At 44.0% G+C, this 23,044-nt stretch overlaps 1 protein-coding gene across 1 annotated transcript in view; it reads left to right on the forward strand.

Annotated features, from left to right (window-relative positions):
• The first annotated feature begins 319 nt into the window (after positions 1–319).
• st6galnac3 (ST6 (alpha-N-acetyl-neuraminyl-2,3-beta-galactosyl-1,3)-N-acetylgalactosaminide alpha-2,6-sialyltransferase 3) overlaps positions 320–23,044 on the forward strand; it is a 53,427-nt gene continuing 30,702 nt past the window's right edge. The window contains exons 1-2 of the mRNA XM_053437658.1: positions 320–411; positions 17,792–17,986. Of these exons, the coding sequence (XP_053293633.1) occupies positions 394–411; positions 17,792–17,986 (213 nt within the window). The 5' untranslated portion in view covers positions 320–393. The remainder of the gene's footprint in view (positions 412–17,791; positions 17,987–23,044) is intronic.

Here is a 23,044-nt window from a genome sequence, read left to right on the forward strand (position 1 = left end):
TGATGAACCATCTCCTGCTCGCTGACGTGATGAAGAGGCTGGAGCGAGGAGGAAACCAGCGGCGGTCATGTGACTGGGAGGGGGCGGGACTGAGCCCCGTGCCGGCCAGTAGCGTCGCAGCGTCGCTCCTGGTCCCGGCTTCTCCACCGGAGGAGAAAAAAAAAAGCCCCGAGAGAGGCGACGAATAACGGGACTCACCGACATCCATGGAGCCGATCACCGCATCTCCGCTGCCCGCATCCGCGTGTCCTCCTGCGGGGCGTGCATGACTCCGTGCGTGAGGAGACGGACACGGTGATCGGTGTGGTTTTCTCGGGGTGGTCGTGGTGCTGGTGGTGGGGGGAGAAGCTGAGGAATCCACAGCGCTCCACCATTGTTTGCGTAGAAATAAGAATGGCCTGGATGTGGAAGGTGAGTGGATCTCCCTCTCTCTCTCTCTGTGTGTGTGTCTGTCCCTCATGTGTGTGGACAACGGGAGGAGAACAAGAGGACAGGAGGAGAAGAGGAGGAGAGGAGGTGTTGACGTGGTCAGACTGAGACAGATGTGAGGAGGAGAAGCAGACAGAAGCGGAGCAGCTGGATGGTGCTGCTGCTCCTGGAGGAAACCAACCCTCCCTCTGCTTCTCTGGCTGTTCTCCTGCTTACACCCTGATGTGTGGTATATTGTGTGTGTCTGTGCAGAGGAGATGTGACACAGATGGGGAGCTGGGCCTGGTGTGTGTTGTGCATTCAGCCCATGTGTGTGTTTGCAGATGCAGGCCAGCATCCTCCATGACGTGTTCAGGTGTTGATATGGTGTCAGGAGTTTTAACAATCCTCACAGATGAGGAGAAAGTTTCTGAAGAGTCCCTCACACCGACTCCCTCCCTCCTCCTCTGTGATTTGGCTAATGTACATATTTACAGATGTGGACCTACAAACATTCTGCCAGATGTGTAGTTCACCATACACAACATTAAACACACATTGTTGGATTAGCTACAGCTGCAACTAACAACTTCCTTTATGATCAGTTTATTTGTTGAATAATTCGTGGATTTTCAAGATTAAATATCATCACATAGTGAAGGAATGTCTCCGGAATTCCATAAAGTTCAAGTTGACATGTTCAGATAGTTTGTTTCTTCTGATCAACAGAAACAAAACATTAGAGTAGAAAAAAGTATCTGAGAAACAGTTTTGTCTCTAAAACCAAAAGATAATGATGATGTAATAATCTTTCCTATGAATTAAATGATTTAAATGTACTTTCTTACTTCACTTTGTGTGTTTACACATGAGGAGAAAGTTAATGAAAAGTTCCTCAGTTTTGTAGCTCATCATCAGCTGCAACTATTTCCTACATCTGTCCAATAATCCGTCACTTCTTTCTCAATAATAATGGCAAAAAAGGGAAAAGTTGAAATCTTCAGATAGTTTGTTATGTCTGATCAACATTATAAAAACAAATGTATTAGATTTATAGTGATACATGAGGAGCAGCACTGTTTCAAACTGAGAAACTGAGAATCAGCCAAAGATGATTATAATAGACTTTAATGATTTTAAACTACTTTCTTGCTTCACTGTGTGTGTTCACAGATGAGGAGCAAGTTAATCTGAAGCTCCTCACACTGACTCCCTCCCTCCTCCTCCTCCTCTCTCTGTTTTCAATTCATTTAATTGAGGTATTTTACAGATCAACAGATGTTGACATCCACACACGCTGCCACAGCCAGATGTGCAGTTTATTATACGTGACGCAAACCACTCTATCGTCATTATCCATTAATCTGTCGAAAGATTTCTCCATTACATGTCAGTAAATCGTTAAACAGGTCTCCAGTGTACAAACAGTTTGTTTGTCACTGTATGAAAACAAGCATATAACATTTATAGTGATAGGATTAGGAAAGCAGCTTAATTTCAATGTGAGAAACTGTTTTGTTTCTCAAACTAAAAGATAATCAGCTAAAGATTTTAGAAGTTTCCATCTGAGCTGCTGAGAGTCTCTCAGGTTCCTTCAGACCACGTGGGGGGAGCCGGTGTCGAGGATGAACAGATCAAAGTGTGACTGGACTTTCAGGTTCTGCCTCGTTTCAACATTTCACTTTTACAGGATGATTTTTGGAAACTTGTGGAGCTGCTTTTTTCCCCCGTTTGGGCCAAAAATAATGCTGGATTTTTTAGACCAAAAGTTGGATCTGCTGATGTCGTGAATATTCTTTACATAAATGCAAATCATGAACTGAACTTTCATTTGATAAGTGACCTTTATATTTAGATTATTTCAGAGTTGTGCTCTGTAGTGAAAGGGACGTCTCAATGTGGAAAAGCTGTCTTGTCTTTCTGGTTCTTCCTTGTGGACAAAACCACGTAATCGTGAGCATTTCAATCACATCTCTGTGGTTTCCCTTCTGCATCTTCTAGATTCTTGTCAGCTGACATACGTCTCTGTGCCAGAAATGATTTGTTAAAGTATGTGCTGATGACATTGGGTTTACTTTTCATCTCCCAACTCAAGGCACAATTTATAAACTGCTCCCTGAACTAATTTAAAACATTATGTGTTTCAAACACTGAACTTTGGCATCAGGGATTTTCTTTTATTCACAAAGTTGTATTTTCTCTGACTTAATCTCAATATTAATCAGTAATATGAGCAGTTATTCAGTTGTATGAACTCACCAACCTGCTTTTGTATAATTCACGACACTGAGAGAAGCTTTCCTCGATCTCTGCCTCTGAGTCTGACGTCTTTAATTGGAGAGAGAGAGGCCAGCAGAGGGATGCCCGACGTGCAGGTTCCCCCTGTTTGTTAGCTTGTGTCACAAACTCATACACACAAAGAGGATTTCTGATTAATTCATGCATGTTTACCCAAAGACACAGTCATTCCTGAGTGTCGGTCACGGCTATGGGGGAATGCGGTGAGTGACCCGGTTGTTCAGAGTCCCGGGGGATGAATGGCAGCTCTCTGAATTCCTCGTTGTTTCCTGTGATTGTGTTACAGCAGAAGAGCGACTGATAAAAAGTGCCCTGCCACAGTTTGAGAGAAAGCCCGGACAGGATGTTGAATGAGGCTGGTTTTCATCACATCCCCTCTCAGATTTCCCTTTGTGCCCTTTTATCTGTTTGACCCTGTTCACCGAGGTTTACATGAGAAATGAGAGAATCCATAGTTTTATAGTTTCAAAAGAGTTTTAGATAACTTTATTTTTTTTACAAATTTACAGTGCAGCAGTGAGGAATAAAGGTTTGTAGCGAGGCTAAAGCCCAAATTCCTGCTTTTACATTAAAGCTACATCATAGGTGTGCACAGGGCTGAGCATTCACAGGTGTGTGTGTGTGTGAGACGTGCTGCAATTACACTATCGAAACACTAGTGGTGATAGAGTTTCGTTGTTTGTGTCGATTGTCTTTTGGTTTCTGGCTCGTTCCAAACTCTCTGGCTTCTCTGTTTACTTCAGAACAATGGTGAGTGTAGCTTAGCGGAGCCTGCTGGAGGCGGAGCTGATAGATGTTGATTAACACATCGAGGTGTGTGTTGCATCATTGAGCCGGTGAACTGTTAAAAAATCCAGAAAGTTTTTACCAACCCTGTAGGTCTCTGTACCATCTCTGTGTTCCTGTCCTTCAGGATGTCCATCACATCCAAGGTTCAAGCCTCAAAGACGAAGGCCACATCTACAGAGTAAACTAACTACCACTACTTTGTACAACTCGAGTAACACAACCAAATAACTGAGTCGTGTTTAAGGGCAAATTACCTCTGTGGTTTTCAAGTTGGAGTTTTGTCGCTTTGGCCATTTGGGGGCAGTAGAAGCAAGTTGATGTATTATTCCCCACTGTGTTCTCCAGCTGGTTGCTAACTGTGTGTGTGTCTGCTGTGTGGTTGCACAGTACGTTGTGTACACTGGGTATTTATGGCTCTTTTGCTGGAAGCAGCCGCAGATGAAAACAATGCTAAGAAAGTCTTTGTCTTTTGCTCGGCTGTGGCCGTCAATTCTTTAAACCCTCTGAGCCAACAGGGTACCATTTGAGCGTGCAGCTGCTTTGTCATGGTAATGTAACCTACATCTGTTGTGTAGCCACATTCACACACAAGCTTGTGCGAAGGGTTAGTGTATTTATAGTGGTAACCTCCCTTCAGATCTGGCATTAATCCACCGTTGAGGCAGGAACTGGGCCAGAGGGCTGACCCCGTCCATCACACTGGGAATGTGGTCAACATCTGGGAGGACTTAAGGCTGGACTTGATCCCACGATGTGTTTCAGGTCGGATTGTTCAGGTGCTCACTAATCCTGGTTTGGGTGGATCATGTGCTCTCGGCCTGTCCCCAGTTTGGACAAAAATACAAAGTAGAGAAAAACCAGAGTTTAATGAAAGAGCTGATATGGCAAACTACAAATTAAGCTCCACTCTGTAATTGCAGTTCTGCTCAGCGGAATCAAATTACATGTCAGCGGCCACAAATACACCACTGGGGAAATTGCTCCAATTTTGTTACTGTACTGTCGCATTCCCACAAGATCTTTTTAAAGCAGTGACATCGATGTCAACGTTTTTATGCTCAGATTAGTCCAGAACAAGAGGGACAGAATCAATACTGATGCAAGAGGAGAGATATTCATCTTTCATCGTTTCAGACATCAGCAGAAAGTACAAACTGGTTTAAACAAACTTCTAACTGCATTTAAAAAAAACACACAAATCACAAAAATTATGAATTAAGAGCATATTTTTATATCAATTTCAAAAGTAAACACTTGCTTTTTTAATTGTCTTCTCACGTCCTGCGGCGTCCAAACTATTTTTAAATTCAACTTCCATAAACAGTTTTTTTAAGTTAAAAATGAAACTTTTGACATCTTTATTGATGTTATCAATATTGTTTGATGTTGTTTACCAGCGCTGATGTTTTACTCCATAAACAAACCAAACTCTTCAACTTGACTTTCTGTTTTTGGTGAAAAGAACTGGAACAAAATGATGATTGTTTTTATTTTTCATAGAGCCCATAGTCACATCTTCACCTGCCTGTTATAGATATGATACAAGAAAAACCTGATTAGAAGCTGAAACCAATGAATCTGAGTTGAGTTGAAGATTCATTGGTCTTTCATCAGAGCATCATCTCAGCTCAGGTTTTGAATCAGAAGAATATTTTTCTTTATCATTTCATTAATTGTCTCACGCTGCTTCCAAATGATCTTCAATCTCTGTGAAGTGTCCAAACAGAAAGAAACACAGTTGAACTTTCCTCCAGCACCAGTTTCTTCTGGCTCTCGTATTATTCTCAGTGTGTATCCATCTGTTTGGAAGGATGATAATCAGATAATGAGGCGGCCTCAGTGTTTGTTTTGAGCTTCACCTGTTTGCACACACACCTCCAGCCGCTCGCGTTGCTTCTTCTTCAGGGATTAAAAGGTCACTCGCCCTTTCAGGATTAAGGCTGGCCTCTTTTACACCTCACTCTCCGCTCCGATGTGAACTCCTACTTGTAGATAAACACTGAGCGACTGCCTGAGGGCCTTCACGGCAATCTGCAAGCCAGAGCTGCCAAGTCGGCAGATCGCTGTTGGTCAGATGGCCTCATCCGGCCTCGACGAGCGCGTGGACCAGATCTGGAGTTTTGTCCTGGAACTTGATCCAGGAGGCGATTTGCCAACCGACTGCAGCGCGGAGATGACAAACACCGGATGGACCTCACAGGGCGTATGTATGAAGGAGTGACCTGTGGTTGGTTAGTCTGTGTGAAGTGAGATGTAGTCAGACGTTCGGGTGAACCACTTGTCTGTGTGTTTGGGTTGTGGTGGAGTCGGGGACTCATTGGAAATGCTCATTAGATCTTCAGATGTAAACAGGAGGTGAGTTTGGAAGGTAGATTTTTCATTTAGTTGATTTACTTTACACTTTTTAAAATCATAATTAGAGCTGATCAGTCAAATGGTCGATCAGCAGACACTGATAACTAATAAACTGTTTCTCAAATGTAAGGAACAGAGAACAGCATTTTATTATTTCGGATTGTTCATCAGTCCAAATAATAAAGGTGTAATCTCAGCCTTTAGTAAAGTATATAGAGCATCTTCTCTAATCTCTAATATGTTGTATTCCAAATCGAAAGGCCTTGAATTGAGAAAGTCATCTTCAGATGAACCGAGGTTAAAACATTTTGTAGTTGCCACCTTAATCGAAAAAAAGACGATTCATTTTCTGTGCGTGTACATATTAATTTACTTTTTTGTATCATAGAGAAGAGAGTAGTAATATTACTTCATTCTAACAGAAACTACTCAACTATATAAACTAAGACTTTGGAGGAAATATATCCGGCTCAATCCTTTTCCTCCCTGTTGCACTCTCAGGACCCGCCATCACACATTCTGACTTTTACAAGCGTTTATGTTCCCGGTTTGTTTTGATTTCCTCACATGAAATATTCACAGAGTCACACAGCTCCCGGCCAGTTGGACTCATTTGGGGGTGTTGCACCATTGCTGGATTACATTTGGCAAGTCCTCCCCCTGCACATTGTAAACTTGGCAAGGCCCGAGAGCTTGATGTACTCCTGGCAAGGCCTTACTGCCTGGTTGGCACCGGGGTGATCCAAAGCCCCAGCAGAGACGGAGCAGGCTGCAGAGGCCATGTTTGATAAGGAGTTCTGCTCTCCGTAGACTCGGATGGGGTTTAGAAATGCTGTGAAAATAAGTCGTACAGAATCAAAAGGGGCGGCAGGAGGTGTCAAGAGTCACTGGGATTACTGGGCGTAAACTTGAAGCAACGGTTTCAAGTGATCGCTCCGTGTCCACAGTGAATCGTCTGGAGCTGGAGGAGAGCTTGTTTGGATGCACCGGGCCGTGTCCTGTCAGCTTCTCGTCTCGACCAGGGGGGAAGGTGACATTTTTCTCTATAGCATCAGTTTGTAATATTCACAGTTTTATAAAATCCTGTTGTGGGGCGTCTCGGTCACATCTTCACATCCCTGTCGTCTCTCAGGAATGAATTTTTGAGCCAAAGTCCAATTCAATGAATCGCAGAACATCCTGGATCGCCCCTGTATTTCCTCACTCAGCTCTTCCAGACCCCGAGGAGCCCGGTTGTTCCCCCGACTCACGGCTGAATCTCTAGCGCAGCTCGCCCGGAGCGTTCCGCACTCCGCCCCTGAACCGAAGCCTGTGAGCCGGCAGAAAATCCCCGTAATTGCATTAGTGTTGTTCCACTGCAAACTCGGCCGCGCCCGCTCCCTCCAGACCGGCCTCTTCACTTTGATTCACTGCCTTGACATGTTTGGATTTATTTTCATCCCCCGTCGCAAATATTGCAGATGACAAACACAGCATCAGATATCCCTGACGAATACCCGGGGCTTTGATCCACTGTCCTCTCCTCTCTCTGTATTGAAGTGTCAGGTTGGGATATAGAGTCGGTGACGTGCTCAGTGGGATCTAGGTGTGGTTCTATAGCGTGGGCCCCGTCCTGAGGCCCCGTCCTGAGGGCTCTTGACCAGGCCATGTAATAAAAGGTTTCAGTGCCAGTGTTATTACCCCCCCGGTGGACGCCTGGCAGCGCTCGGGGGGGCCGGCACTGGGAGTCTGATTGCCTCTGTGAACTGAAGAGGTTGACAGACACAAATAGAGCCTGGCGGTTAAGTGAGGGCATTAAATAAAGTGCAGTCAGTTTTTTTTCATGGAATATAATCCCCCCCCCCCCCCCCCCCTATCTGCTTTGATGCTCGCCTGTGCCCTGGAACTTTGTGTTGTTGTGGTCATAATGAAAATAAAAGGGACTGGGCAGCTGTTCAAAATGCCACAGTGCACTCTGGGTGATATTGTATCAGCTCGGCGAACCCGCTGTTGTTTAGAGAGGAGCCTGTGCTGCTCTGAGTCACCTGGTGTGTTGCTCTATGTGATGATACCGTCACTCCACATTTTCACTTTGGCATCTTGTTCCTCTCCCTGACGGCCCACAGGTGTTTGTTGTTGTTTTTGTTTGTGTTGTTTGACGCTGACACTGCTTCCACCTCCCCGGACCCGGACCCACACAAACACATTGAGTTTGCCAACACAGTGCAGCAGCACCACAGAGGCCAAGTGGATTCTGCAAAGTGTGCGTTTTTTTCCCCTGCGAGAACAGCGGGTGTGGGTGGGGGGGGGGGGGGGGGGGATTGGCCTTGGTTGGATTGTTTCTCTTCAGTTTCATAATGCTGTTATTCAAACCCTCATAGAGAACTCTCCCACTCTCATAAGGATTAAAGAAAATCAAAAGCTTTGTTTCCAAATCATTGCAACGTTTTTGATTGGAAACCTCAAAGAAAATATCCGCAGATGATTCAGACGACTATCGTGCTGCGGTTCAAATGAAAAGTCCTCCACAGATGTTCTCTCTTGTTTTTGGCTCTCAATGCATTGCGACCTCATCCTGACACTTTATCATCGGGAGAGATTTATCGACTCGTGTGCTGGGATTCATCATTAATCAAATCAAATCATATCAAATATACTTTATTGTCCCCATGGGGAAAGCCAAAGTTCTGCAGCAGCTGCAGAATTACGAGCTGCAGCTGCACTGACTCCGGGTCTGTGGCCGTGCAGCGCCACCACATGCATCACTAGGGAAAAAACATGTTTCTATCTAATTAGGGACACAATTACAAACAATCCTGGCAGGGCCGCTCCTAGCCTTTATGGGGCCCGAAGCTGAATTAATTAGGGGTAAATATATAATAATCATCCTCAATTGCACTGGTTGCAGCTGTGTTTGTCTACCAGTGACAGTAGAATCTGCTTAAACCAGCAGTATTAGTAATATAATAATATACTAATACAGTTCAAGCTCTCCTGGGGTCTTATGTCGAGGTCTAACTCGGGTTCAGGTTGAGAAGTTTGGTTTCGTAGACATGAAGGCATCATCAGTTACCAGGCAGACATGGTTATAATAAAACACAATCCAGTTGCATTCTGGGAACATTTCTGGAGCTTGATGAACTACGAGCCCAAAAGTCCAGATATCTGAGGCTCTGCAGCTTTAATTCTGACCTTTCCTTTTGGCCGAGTCCGGGAACGAGTCGGTCTTTTGGTTTCTCTTCCACTTTGATGTAGACTGAAGTGTTTTAACAACTTTTGGTTGGATTGGACTGAACTAATGTTCATGGCTCCCAGTGGATTAATCCTAATACCAGTGGAGCTGTCGGACTTTTCCTTCAGAGCCGATATGAGGTTGACGATTGGGTTATTATGCAGTTTTGTGCAAACATTTCTTTCTCTTTCATGTCAGATTATTTGGTTAATAATATTCCCATCAGCCTCAGCTCTACACTACGTTTCATGCTAATGAACAAAATTGCCATTTTAAAATATGCTAATAGTGAGCATGGTAGACATTGTCAGGATTATCATTATCTTTGGGAGCATGTTAATATGCTGTTCAGTACACGACTCGTATTACTGTCCTTTCTTTATGTCGGTAATATACTAAATATCTGGGGTGTCCCTCTAACTTTTGATTAGTCGAGTAAAACTCATTTATTTGAACAATAGTTTCAGATAAAGGTCGAGTAGTTTCCAAACTCCTTTGTTTCTCTTTCTTCTTCCGCTTGTGAACTTTACTTGTATCTCTCCTCTGCCTCCCCCACGTCTTCCACCTCTGTTGACTGAAAAGACCAAGATGTGTTTTTATTCTAAAAAATAAAATAAAATAAGTGTCTCGAAAGTGTCTCTAGAAGTCACAGTAGTCGAAGAAGACAGAAACAATCTCTCCAGTCAGAACAATGTGTCTGTGACTTCGAGGGATCTGAGTCATCACTTCTCTGAGGCCTGAGCTCCAAACAGGACAAAGTCATTTTATTGCTGAGTCACGTCTGCTTCCTGTCTCACGCTGCCTTCAGGAGAACTGTCTTTATTCAGACACATTTGTTTAACAAACAGCAGCTTCAGGAAAATCTCTGCTCAGACTGTTTAGTCAAGTGGAGAAGGAAATTGGTGACGCTGTTTTGCAGATGATGGAATGCATCTCTCTGTTTTTCATGTCTAAGCCTTTAAGACGCTGCTGTTTACTCTGGTGATATATATTTAAATCTCTCTGTGTGAGCAGTCGTGCTATGTGTAATCACTACCAATGAGACGGGGCGCTGTTACGGACTTACAGCCTGACTTTTTCCCCTGAGTTTCAGGGGAAATATCAGCTGTTAAATGTCAGTAATCCTGCTCCGGCATTTGGTAAATTGAAATGGATTTCCTTGGTCAATACCCCCCCGTGCCTTCGTACACAAGGAAACTGGGAGAACAATTTTTATTCTGCTGTAAAGTGTTGAAATACAAAACTGGATGTGCAGCATCTGCTCTGTGTTACATCTACCGGACCCTTTCAATCAATTCTCTTTTATTGTTTTACTAGTTTTATTGTAGTTTTTTATGTAGTTCAAATTCCTCCACCAGAGAAAACACAGATCCTAAAGCTCCTGAAAGGACTTGTTGTTTCAGCCGATATTTCACGCCTCTTGGCTGCTCTGGCCGGAACCCTAAAACGATTCAGAATAAACCTGCTGGTCAATTAGAGCAGACTGGGCTTGATCGGGGGGTGGGGGGCTTAAAGGGACAGGAGCTAAAACCAAGTGTTTCAGACAGAGGCTGAAAAGAGGAGCTGCAGCAATGTTAGGACAGCGATTTTGCTTCCTGCACATTAGAGCATTTAAACCTTTCACAGTAAATACAAATATCGAACCTGAATATGAGCAGAACTCGTCTCCTTTAAATCTCTCTGGTAAACTGGTCGTCAGCCATCCTGACTTGTGGCCCAGTGAAGACACCTCTGGTGGATGAGGAGCAGCTGGTTTATTACTGTACAGTAGCTTCGTCCTCTGCCAGCCGTGTGGTCTCTTCTGACCATCGGCCATCTGCGTCTGTAAGAGCCGGCACTTAAAAACTCTGATAGTACAGTACGATAAAACTTAAACTGTCCTTGTCCTGAGTTTATAGCAGAATTAATTTCCTGTGAATGGGCGATTCGCTACGAGACGTCTCTGCTGTATTCTATTCTGCAAATATGAGTTGAGGAAGTGGAATTGGCATTTAGAGATCCAGTGTAAACCTGGGGGATTGTACTTTCCGGTGGTTATGTGGGTCACACATTGTGTTATCTGAGAGAGCGTTATCCCGGGAGAATCAATTGTGTTAAGTAACTCGCAGTCAAAATAAAGTCTGTGTGTGCTTTATGTCTGACAGGTTGGCTTACAGAAGCTCATCTTCCCAAAGTGCCACAGAGAACAGACTTTCCTCTTTTCTCTTCTTGACAAATTCTTCGCTTTCTCAAGTGAGCGAGCATCTTCCTACGCAGCCGAGCGTACAGAGCTCCTGCGTCTGTGAACATATGGTGCCATGTCGATATCCCCCCCCACCACCACCCCCCCACCCCTAAAAGTTAGCTGGATCCGGAAGGAGAAGAGAATAATGCAGAGTGTTGTAATCCTTTTGTACTTGTGGGGATTATGTTCCATTTGGTATCAGATATGCATTAGTCAAATGGGTTTCGGAAGCTTTCGTCTGTGGCAGTCACACGTGTGCTGACACACACACACACACACACACACACACACACACACACACACACACACACACACACACACACACACACACACACACACACTGCATATCTGCACCATGTGATAAAGGCTGTAATGTGCAGCTCTGATACTTGAATGGATGACAAATGTGCTTCCTCCTTATTGTTCGAGTTTCAGCCGCATGAAAACAAACAGATTTCCCATTAAGATGATGCTCGGGACCATAATGATTCTGCATCGTGCCAACAGAGCAGATTAGTGCTTATTTGACCTGGATTGAAGGATTTTCTTCTCATGTGTCACAGGACGATAAGGGGAACACCACAGAAGGAGCGTGCACCAAGGGCAGCAGCTTTGACAGATTCTGCTATTGTGCTGGAGAAAGGAAATGTTGCACATTATTGGACATAACTCAAGTTTGATTGCAAAGACTTTTAAAACAAGGACATACTTATGAATATCTATTATTTCTAAAAGAAAAGGAAAGGAGCTTTGTTTATGTCCTAATTGATCCCTCCTTCCCAACACATAACTGAAGTTAACAATCCATTGAAATGAAAGAAAGAGAAAGAGTCAAATGATCTATCCTTGTATATATATACTATTCATATTGCAAATTTGATGTATTTTTGCAAATATACTCAGTGGGAAGCTCAAGGATAATCTCACTGTGAAGTCCATGCATTAGCTGACATAAGGATTCAGCTGAAGAAAATGATTCAGTTGTTCCAGATCTGTCGATGTGAACTGTTCTGAGACTGAGATGTCAGATTTAAGATTAATCCATCACATTGAAAACCTGGCAAATCTAGATTTATCACACTGATGCCACAATTAAATAAAAATCCATTATTTCAGTGGAGCCGTTGTTAATTGATTTGCTTCGTTGCTCGCGAGGGTTTTTTAAGTCATAAATAAGTAAGAGATAACTGCAGTGGAATAAATATCACAACTCAAATTTATATGGATCTGCAGCTAACAAAGCTGATTATTGAACAACTGGTTATTGATAAGTTATTGATCAATAAATCTCAGGGTAATAACTTTCACAGTTTCCCACAAACCAAAGTGACGTCTTCAGATTGTCTTTGAGCAACAGTCCAAAACCTGGTCCTTTTTTTTTAGTGAGAGAAGGAATAAATCATCATATAATCAAAATTGTGGACGATCATATTTTTTTATTAGATCAATTAATCAGCGAAGTTACTCGTCTTTTCCTCGTTAAAACCACTCAGCATAAAGTCTCGTCTCCCGGCTCTGTCTGAGTGTCTCCTGTGCAGTTTGCTTGTGACAGAACGTCCTGCAGATTGTGTTCACTCACTTCATGTTGTTATTCAATAATTAAGTGCAAGTGATGCTGGATTTCTGGTTCTGTTAGTCTGCAAAGGTTTTAGCTGTTTACATTCAGGTGTCGCTGTCACGTTGGATCAGACAGGATTCAAATGTAACTGTCAGATTTTGTGAGAGGTGGTTAATTATAAGAAATGTGTTGCTGTCTAAGCACTGAAAAGAAAGTTTCTGAGATCCTGTGTTTTAAGCATAGACTGTATATATAAATATAATATATAAATATATATATTTTAAGATGAGAGGTTCGAGTCCCCAGTGGTCCGCCCGCTGCCTCGTGACAGCTGTGTGGGGGGACTGCCCCCTCTGCTGGGCTCGATAGGGATCAGCAGGATACACACCTCCCAGATGAGAGATTACTTTGCTGCTGCAACTTCAGCATCTGTGTACCTCAGTGAAAACATTGTGTTTCTACTCTGCATCTTCTTTGCTTGTGTTGTTCAGATACTTCTACTCAAGCTTTGTCCTTCTATGACACTTTATATCTTAACTCCACTAAGGAAAACATACACAAACTCTTTCATTGTATCTTCTTGTGGGAAGTATGAATATTTCGACTTAAATCAGCTGGTTTCAAGATGCAGATTCAGGTTCATACTTAAACACGCTGGTAATAATGAAGAAGAAGAAGAAGAACAAGATGAAGAACATGAAGAACAAGAAGAAGAAGACGAGGAGCTCAAGAGGGTTCAAGTGGCACTAAGGAGGAAAATGAGGCGAGCAGGGCCCCCCCGAGCTTTATCGAATCTGTTGCACCACCCAGCTGACAGAGCCAGAATACAGGGAGGTGTTGAGCTGCTTGTGAGGGAGGAACCACCTGCACCAACATGGCTGACACCAAAGAGAAGTGTGTGTTCTTTAATTAACATCCAGGACTGTGAGGGTGAGACGTGACGTCCACCATCAGGGACTGGGAGTGAATGTGGACGACCAGGACACTGACGTCTTCTCCATCTGCAGCAGAATCCGTCTCCGCAGCTGTTTACTTTTACTTAAATGGGATTCGCACGATTTTAATTCACTTTTACCTGAATCTTTTTTTTGGGGGCTATTACAACGTTTAATGGAGTAAATGATTTACCTCACTGGCAACTGAAATAGAAAGAAAAACAAATATGTGCTCATGTGATGAGTCGAAACCCAATAGACTTGTGTAAATAGCTCCTGAATGGAATTATTCATATAGTCATAAACCTAATCTAAATTCAATAATATCTACAAATTGCATTAATTCTCTCCAACAGTTCTCGTGGCACTCAGAGCTCCTCTTGGGGAACTGGTGCACGACCGTGTCGATTCCTCCTCCTCCCGGGAAAAGAGGAGTTTGTTATCTGGGACTTGTGAAGTGAGACCTTTTCTGGGAATGTGACATGAATGAAGTGATGTGTCCGGACCCCACTCTTCATCTCAAGAGCCCAGATGTGTTTATGCTTCCGTCTCAGAGCCCTGGAAAGACTGGTGCTTAAGAAAGGAGGAGGAGGAGGGGGAGGAGGAGGAGGAGGAGGAAAGGGGAGAAGACTTGGTAAATATTTTCTCAAACGCCTTAATTGAAATTGGATTTTAACTGCTCGGTGGACCGCGGTGGAAAGAATCAGGTGCCAGGGAAGCAGCGCTTTTGCATTGCAAATGTAATTTTCCCTTTTTTTATTATTTTGTATTTGCCCATTGCCCAGGAGACACTTGAAAATAGCAGATATGATTTTTTATGAGCCGTTTTCTTCAGGTTGAGCCTTTTCATTATTCCATCGTGATTAGCTTTTCGGATTGAACCACAGCGCGGCCCGTTTACTGAGCTGCAGCGCCAGGCTTTGTGGGAATTGTCTTCTCTTCATGCCCAGATGAAGCCTGATGGAGGTGAAACTTTGATTGCACATTATATACGAGGAAATAAACAGCTAATTTGTTTTGCCTTTTCATTCATCTCACAAATGAACGGAGCGCTACTTGCGGATTATTCAGTAATTTTCAAATTTATTGCCTATTTGCCGAACATTACGTATGAAAACTGCTGCCGTGATTGATTTGGAAGGTGATGTTTGACGGTTATTTTCAGATTATCCAAAGAAAAGCAGAAAAATGTCATAAACTCAAACTAAACATGCTGCTTGAAGTGGTGGAGGAAGCATTTAGACCTTTGACTGCAGTTAGAGTAAATACTGTGAAAATTACAACCAGAAGTCTCTGATTGAAAGATTTTTGTATTTTTTTGTTTGTTATTTTTGCAGCTTCTATCAGACATTAAGGTCATGTGATCTCTCAGTTTCCTCACAGTTCAATCAGGTGACACAGCCACAAATGGACGAGGCAGCCGTCAATGCATTCCTGCTACTTCCTCCCCCCCCCCCATATGTAATCTGCTCACACAGGCGGGTATGAAACACTACGGCTCCCTGGTGTCCCGGGTCCCAATACTCCCACAGTCTGTCTGGGAGCTGAGATCGATACCTGCTCAGAGTGGGTTTTAGCACCTTTCAAAACAGCTCCCTCAGAGATCTTTGCTCAGGGTGGGTGAGATGGAACGTCCCGCGGCTGCTGCCCTAAGTGGCCGTGCAGTTAATGTCCATCACTGTCTGATCTGAAGGTCACAAACAAGGTCACTGCGCCCGCCTGCGGAGTCGTATTCCTCAAACAAAATGTTTTAACATTGACCGAAAGCTCTGATGTTATAACTTCCTGTCTGCTCCGCTGCCCCCCTGCTGTTAATGCTCCTCGTTCCCCCGACCCCCCTGCTGCACCCCCTCCCCGACGTGGAGCTCCTCAACCTCTCCGTCAAACGCCTCAGCGGGCCGATCGTCCTGATGTATGAGCGGACGAGCAGAGGAGGAGGATTGAGTCTCACACTGGAGCCCGTGGAGGTTTGGTGCCCGGCTACGCCCACACAGAACCAGACTGCCTCCAGACTCTGACACATCATTTCCCCTGTGATTTGTGGCCAGATTGAGGTGGAAGGAGACAAGGACATTTTGTCTGTCCTCACGGGAACAGATGGATGCTGCAGCTTGTTTTTATTCCGGTCCCAGAGAACCACAGAGCTCTGTAAGGGATCGGTTTCATGCTCCGTAATGTACTCTTGATGACTAGCTACTACAGGACACTTTCAGAAAATGACCAGCCATTTGTTTTCTGACTTTGCTTTTTCGGAAAAAGACACGAATGGAGAGAGTTTTTGTTCTTTTGTAAAAAATGTAGGTACAGAAGAATTTCTCATTTGTCGTCTTTGTGCTGCTTCACACGAGATCGGAGTGGAGACCCTTCTGTTTGTGATCAAAGATGAACAGTAATGCCATGAAATGATGTGTGATGCAACGTACGTGCAATTGGGAGAACGTGATTGGTCTGTCGAGGGCAGCAAATGGTCACCGTCTTTCTCATCCGCCCCCCCACATGTTTGATCTTGTCTCCGAGCAGCGAAGCCTCCAGCTGTTCCCTTGAGACGTTTGATGTTGGAGATCAGAGCTTCTGATGGCGCAGGCACTTTGGCTCGTGGGGGGGCTTCGCCATTACGTCACGCCCGGTTCAATCTCCTCGCCATCAGATAACTTCAAAGAATCTCAGAAATACCACCTTCCCCCTAGAAGCCTGGAGTTTCCCACCTGTGTTGCCGGTTAGATCAGAAGCACGTTATCGAAGTTTCCTGAAGAAAACTGAAATCCATCTTCACCTCAGGCTCTGAGATGTCGTTGCACAACAAACTTCTCATCTCTGCCTGATTCTCTCTCTCTCTCTCTCCTCTGAGCATTGATCTCAGCGCTGCCCTGCCAATAGCCTCTCCTCTGTGAGACCTCTCCTCGTCCTCTGTGTCTTATCCATTATTCATCCCACTCAGCTCGGCCTATTGGTCTGTAATACCTCTCACCTCCAGACGACCACTTGGCTGCTTCGCAACATTTTCATCAAAAAACTAAACAAAATAGCCAACCGGACAAAATTGATGGTGTCGTGACAGGAAGGAAGGGGATGGAAGTTATTAGTAGCCTGTGCATCACCTGGATTTACTGCCCGGCCCCCAAATATAGAGACCACAGGGGGGGGGTTGTCTCCCTAATGCATTGTGTATGGGTGGAAGGCCATCTGCAGAGAGAGTCTGGACCAAATTCTTGGGAGATCCTCTGCAGGTCACGTCTGAAAACGACGTTTGACTCGGTCATGTTGAAAGTTAAAGGTCCAGTGTGTAGAATTTAGTGACATCTAGTGGTGAAGTGGCATGTTGCAGCTGACAAACATGACAGAGAACCTGTGGTAGCCTTCTGTTGTCATACAAACTCAAAAGGTTTAGTTTGTCCTGTCTGGGCTACTGTAGAAAACATGGTGGCCTCCGTAGAAAGGACCCGCTCCTTATATAAATATAAACTATTTAAATATAAAGTGTTTAAGGGCTGATTTAGATGAATCCTAGTGAAAACATCACTAGGATTATTTTATATTCCCTTTCTGACAATAGATCCTTTCTCCTTAATCTTACCCACTGAACCTTTACGGATGTTTACTGACAGAATTTCTCATCAAGCTTTATGCGTCTCACATTTCTGCATTTTGAAGCCGTCCCATAAACACAGTGTTTTTCACAGAGTGATAACATTCAGTGGAATCTGTGTAATACATTTAGAAGCAAAAGTGTCTCATAACCTTTCAGTGTAGAATAAAAAACTAGAATCATCTTACTGGTTCTTGCCTGGTTGTTATGTTGTATATTGGCTTTTTACACCCGATATATATCGTTATAATTACGCACTAAATATTCTGCCCCGCAGTATTTGTCAGACGTAGCTTCTGGCAGATTCGTGTTAAACATGGAAAGCTTCTACTTGTTCTTTACACTTTGAGCTGTTAAACTATAACACTAAAGAAACACTGGTTCGTTTCTCAGACTGGTCTCACTGGTGCTGTCTCTCCCCCCACAGAGGAAGTCGCTGATCGCCACCAGTCTGATCGTGGCGGTGTCGCTCTTCGTGGTCGTGGTGAACTACTCGGAGAAGCCTTACTTCCTCCTGCAGCCTGTGTTCGGTGAGACGTTCAGCAGCCACTGGATCTTCTCCAAGCAGCCGTACAAGGCCTTCAAGCCTCACCTGGGCTACGTCAGCATCCCCAAGCAGACGGTGAGAGACGCTTGGGACTAGAGAAGCTTACATGAGCAGACACACTGTTGATTTCAGTTTCCTTATGTCTTTAAACTAGAAATATGTCACTTTATTATTTTTGTCATCTGCATGGATCGTCACTGATATAAAACTGAATTAGAAATTATCTGCGTTGGAAAGGTGAGTTTAGATTCTGGGGAATAACAGAGGTATGATATGATTTAATAGATTTCTGCCTTCTTCTCATTAAACTGGGGGAAGTTAGAATAGAAGTGGGCCGAGAATGGAGCCTTGCAGAACTCCATATAAAAAAGTGTGGATGAAGAGTTGCCATTAATTGGAAGTGTCAGAATAGAATCAGTTGCTCTCAGAATGTCCACCCATGTGAGATGTAGAACAATTGACATCCGCCGCACGGAGGAGATCATTCATCACTCTTGAGAGATCTGAGTCTGTGCTGTGATTTTCTAAAATCTCTGGTAAGAAAGAAATCTCGTAAATTGGCCCTAAATTATTTGTAATAACTGGCTCCAGACCAGTTTTTGGTCGAACTGGCCGAACTACGCTGTCCTTAAACAAGTGGGACCTTCAAACAATCAAACAAAGTCCCCTCGATGACGCTGTTCTCAAATGCACTTTTACAAAAAGCACAGCATGTCCTTGAGGATTGTTTTTATCTATTTCATCAGATTCTGCATGATGGATCTGAACACGTGCGTCTGATGTCTCTCGTGCAAAGTATTTCTTTCTAATTTCAAACACACGAGTCCCTGATCCGATTCTTCCTTCCCCAGCTCTGTGCTGTATGTTCCCCGCACAGTTTATGGAAATTGAAAATATCAGAGCATTATAATTCCCACCTTATGAAAATGTAAGAACCAAGCTGTGTGTTTGTTGTTTAGGGAGGCCGCTGAAAAACGGAAACTTCGCTTATACTTGTCGTCACACAGGAAAATCACATATTCCTCTGACAGGGAACTTTCGATATCGACACGTCTGCAGTTGAAGTTGCGACGGGTGGAACGATCTTTCATGAGAAGAGTGCACCTCATATCCAGCCGGCTGAAATTGGCAGATTAATGGGGAGCGTCATCCTCTCTGCCTTTGGAGAGTTTCATCCACACAACATGGGCCCCGAGGCAATCACGTCTTCCACCCGCCTGTACGTGTGCCCCCCCCCCCCCCCCCCCCACCCCGTCTGCCTTCAGAGGAGACTGCGTATCTCACCCCCCCCCTCCTCGTGGCGATTTATGCAAATCACTGCACACGTTTCTGTAGAATTAGACGTCTTTTCAGCTCCGATTAACCAACCAGTGAGTTTTCTATTAGCAAATCAGAAAGAGCAGTGATTGGTCCGAACGTGAGAGTCAAGCGAGGTTCTCCTCTCTCCTGAGACGTCTTGACAAAGCGAGGCCAGACTCTCGGAGGTCTGGTGGAGACGATACTGGTGTGCCGCGTGTCCTAAGTGATTAGGTCCTGCTGTGTGAGCTGTCAGCCTCTGTTAAATACACAGCAACAGCTAAAGAAGCATTAATATCTCTGCTGGCCAGTGAGGGATTCGTTCCCGATCCGTGGTGAGGCGTCATTTTGAGGTGTTATTAACCCCGGGCAGGCTTTTATAATGCATAACCCTGCAGCGTGGAAATGCTCGGCCTTATTTCCCTCCTCTGATTGCGTCTGTCTCCAGATGTGATGAATGGCTCCTGCTCTGCTTTTCAGGAGAAATAGGAAACATTGGTCTTGTGGCGCTTTACATTCAAACCTCTGCTCCTTCACAGCCAGAGACAGAAACTCGATATTCTCATTTACAACAGAAAATGTACCGGCTCTTTGAAATGTACACATTATATAACACGAGGGGACAGGGCTTCTGTTTGTGGATTATTTAAATGGGAAATCTTCTGGGTCTGGATTATGTTGCACCAGCTGTTCATCTATTATTATTATCAATTGTTAAATCCTCCTTAATCTCCAATTAGCAGCTATCCGGTTTCAAACGATGATTTTCAATATCTGGTTGTGTCATTAATACTGGAGGAGCCTCTCAGCCAGTGAAGGCTGTGATGATATGTAAATCAGGTGCATGGAAGCCTCAGTAGTGCCTGATCAAAAGCATTAAACTGTGGAACCAGAAAATCCCTGTAGCTTCCTGACCCGAGACGCAGCTTTCAGAAACACGTTTAATGGAGGCGAATAAATCACGAGACAAAACCAGCCTGTAAATGAAATGTATGGTTTTGTTTTAGTCGCTGAATGCACGAGGAGAAATTTGAATTCTAATTCATGCAGATTAGATGAACTGTGTACGACATCTGGATTGCCCCCTGGTGGCTGGCTGAGGTATAGGACATACACCCTGCCTCCTCCATGTTAGCAAGTGGGATATGGTTTAAAATAAAAAGCTAAAGTCAACATCAGAAGTTTCTCAGAAATGGTTTCCTCGTATTTAGGTTGTACTGTTTAATCTCTGTGATATTGAATAGAATACTCAGCCAACCAGAGAGCCACGTTGCTTATGTGGATAAAAACCTATTCCACTTTCTGAAATGACTTTCCAGGTATAAACTTTATTCTTCTTGTTTGTAGTAGGATGTGTGCATGAAGCCCGGGAGGAGCTTTTAGAATAAATCACTCCTCACCGCGCAGACAGCTTCAGCTAATCAATGAATTTTTTAAGCAGACGGATTTCCCAGTCTCCCAGGGAGGCGTCTTAAACTGGGACTTTAATGTCATAATTATTGCTTATTAATTAATCGTGTTTAGAGCATTTTAATGAACGCCAAGGTTAAGTTCACATCCCAGCGCTATAATTTAATGAAGAGCATGTCCCCGGAATTAAGCCAGCATTTTTTTTTTAATAACCTACTTTATTTTTTAACACACTCCTGCATTAAAATCAGAGGCCGGGAGATTTTATGCTTATCAGAGAGGAGCAAATTTACTGGGATTATAAAAGCGCTCTCTCTCTCTGTCTCTCTCTCTCTCTCTCTCTCTCTCTCTCTCTCTCTCGCCGTGAATATGAAGCCCAAACGTGAATCACAGTTGAGTGGAGAGCGAGGCCGTAACATTTTTATTGATTTACAGGATGTAATATTCATGGATTTGTTCGGCAGCTAGATTCCAGCTCTACGATACACACTAAATAAAACTGCTTCAGTGGGATTCTGTGTTATTAGACAGGCTCCTGTACACTTCCTCTACGCATGTAAACGTGATTAGTGTTCAAGAGAAACCAATAATGTTCACCGTCGCTTTTATTGCCGGGACTCTAAACTATCCAGACGCCTGTTTTTATCTTTGAATGAATCTGTTTAATAACAGGAGCCTCACGCAGCTTGTGTGTCTGTCTTGTGTTTATTGTCACAGAGCAGCTCTACTGAAGCAGCTGTGTGGTAAATGCCTTGCTCAGGGGCAGGCAGCGGATCGTGGGGTGAGGCCAGGGGAAAAATCTATTTTCTAAGTTTCTTGAAGTACACGAAGACCGATTTTTAAAACTAGTGCAGCGCTTTCACTTTGAAGACAAACTCCCAAACAGGAAGTGATTCTATTAGAGTCCATGACTGTCTGTGTCAGTCCGATACGGGGAACAGTAATCAGGTTAATAAGATGATGAGAGCTCGATCCACCAACCACTGCAAGGATGTAGAAGAAGATTTAAACGGGTCCGCAGACTGAATGATCAGGCAGTTTATTCAGTTTTTATTAACCTTGAATATATGGAGAATCCAAATTGCACCAAAATCTGAATAAGAATACACCTGCCACGTGTGAGGTGGATTAGATGAACAGCAAACGTGAAACAGGAAACAGCAAACGTGCATCCTGCTGAATCAGGAATGGTGCGTGATGATTTTGGACGTATAGTCGACCCCTCTGTGTAAATTGTGGCCCCTTGTTGGCCCCTGGTTGAGGCTGATCCCAGATCCACCACTGCTCAGCATCTCACCGGTGCTCGGTTTCCTCTGCTCACCAGCATCCCTGACAGATCCCAGAACAACCTGTGTGTGCTGAGAGGCGTGATGGAGTTATGAGGGGGTCTGAGGGCAGCGGGCGATGATGGACGAGCCGCTGACAGCTCAAGGCTGCTGGGATGTGTGTCTCAACCCAGTAAATGCAGCTCAGGTCCGGGGATCATGTCTTGACCTGTGAGTGAATCCATTCACGAGGGGAAAAATAAAGAAATAGCAGGTAGCTCACGTCAGAGTGATTGACGTCTGACAGGAAAGAAAATGCACAGATCTTGTGTCATTTCCTCTTTTAGCAGTCGAACCTCTGTTGTGTTGCGTGAGCACAACAACAACACGAGTCCTGATAAAGTGGTTGTAATAGAATTCACCGGCTGGTCTTGCAGGATCATGTTTGCACATAATATCTCTCATGTTGTTGATTTAACGTGGAACATGTGAGGGAGAGTTTCACGTCCTCAGCACCACCACTCAGCCGGAAGGAAACACAAACACATATTTGTATTCACACGGGCAATATAACAGATAGTCTCCATTAAGCACATGATCAAACAGGATGCAGTCATGACACACAGCGTTCTCCTTTCCTCACTCTCCGTTCTCTTAAGTCAATTTAATCTCATCAAAGCAAACTAAGCGTATTATCTCAAATTAGGTAAATCTCTCATTTCTCATTCCGTGGAGTCTTTCTTTCTCTCTTCTTCCTCCTCTCTTCGCAAACTGTAGCGAAGAGCTGGTGTGGAAGAAACATCACAAATTGCCTCGCTCCACTGGAGTGTAATAAAAGATACACACACACACACAATACAGTTAGATAAATGACGCAGCTTCCTTGCTTCTCTGCCCTGCGTTGTCGCCGTGTTGTAACTCTGAGGTCTCAGATTCAATTAACCTAATCAATGTTAGCTCTGGGCACCGCGACATCAATCTTAGCGAATAAAAGAAAATGATGTAGGGCCGTAAAACCCCCGGTGAATATTTTTATATCTAATTACCAAATGCATTTTATTTTATGTTGCGATCACACAACCCCAACTTGCCAAAACCGCACTTTAATATCATTGCTTCGCATATAAAGCAGATCACAAAGAACGACACCGTAAAGAAACAT

This window comes from Pleuronectes platessa, chromosome 13, assembly GCF_947347685.1.
Source record: "Pleuronectes platessa chromosome 13, fPlePla1.1, whole genome shotgun sequence".
Lineage (NCBI taxonomy): Eukaryota > Metazoa > Chordata > Actinopteri > Pleuronectiformes > Pleuronectidae > Pleuronectes > Pleuronectes platessa.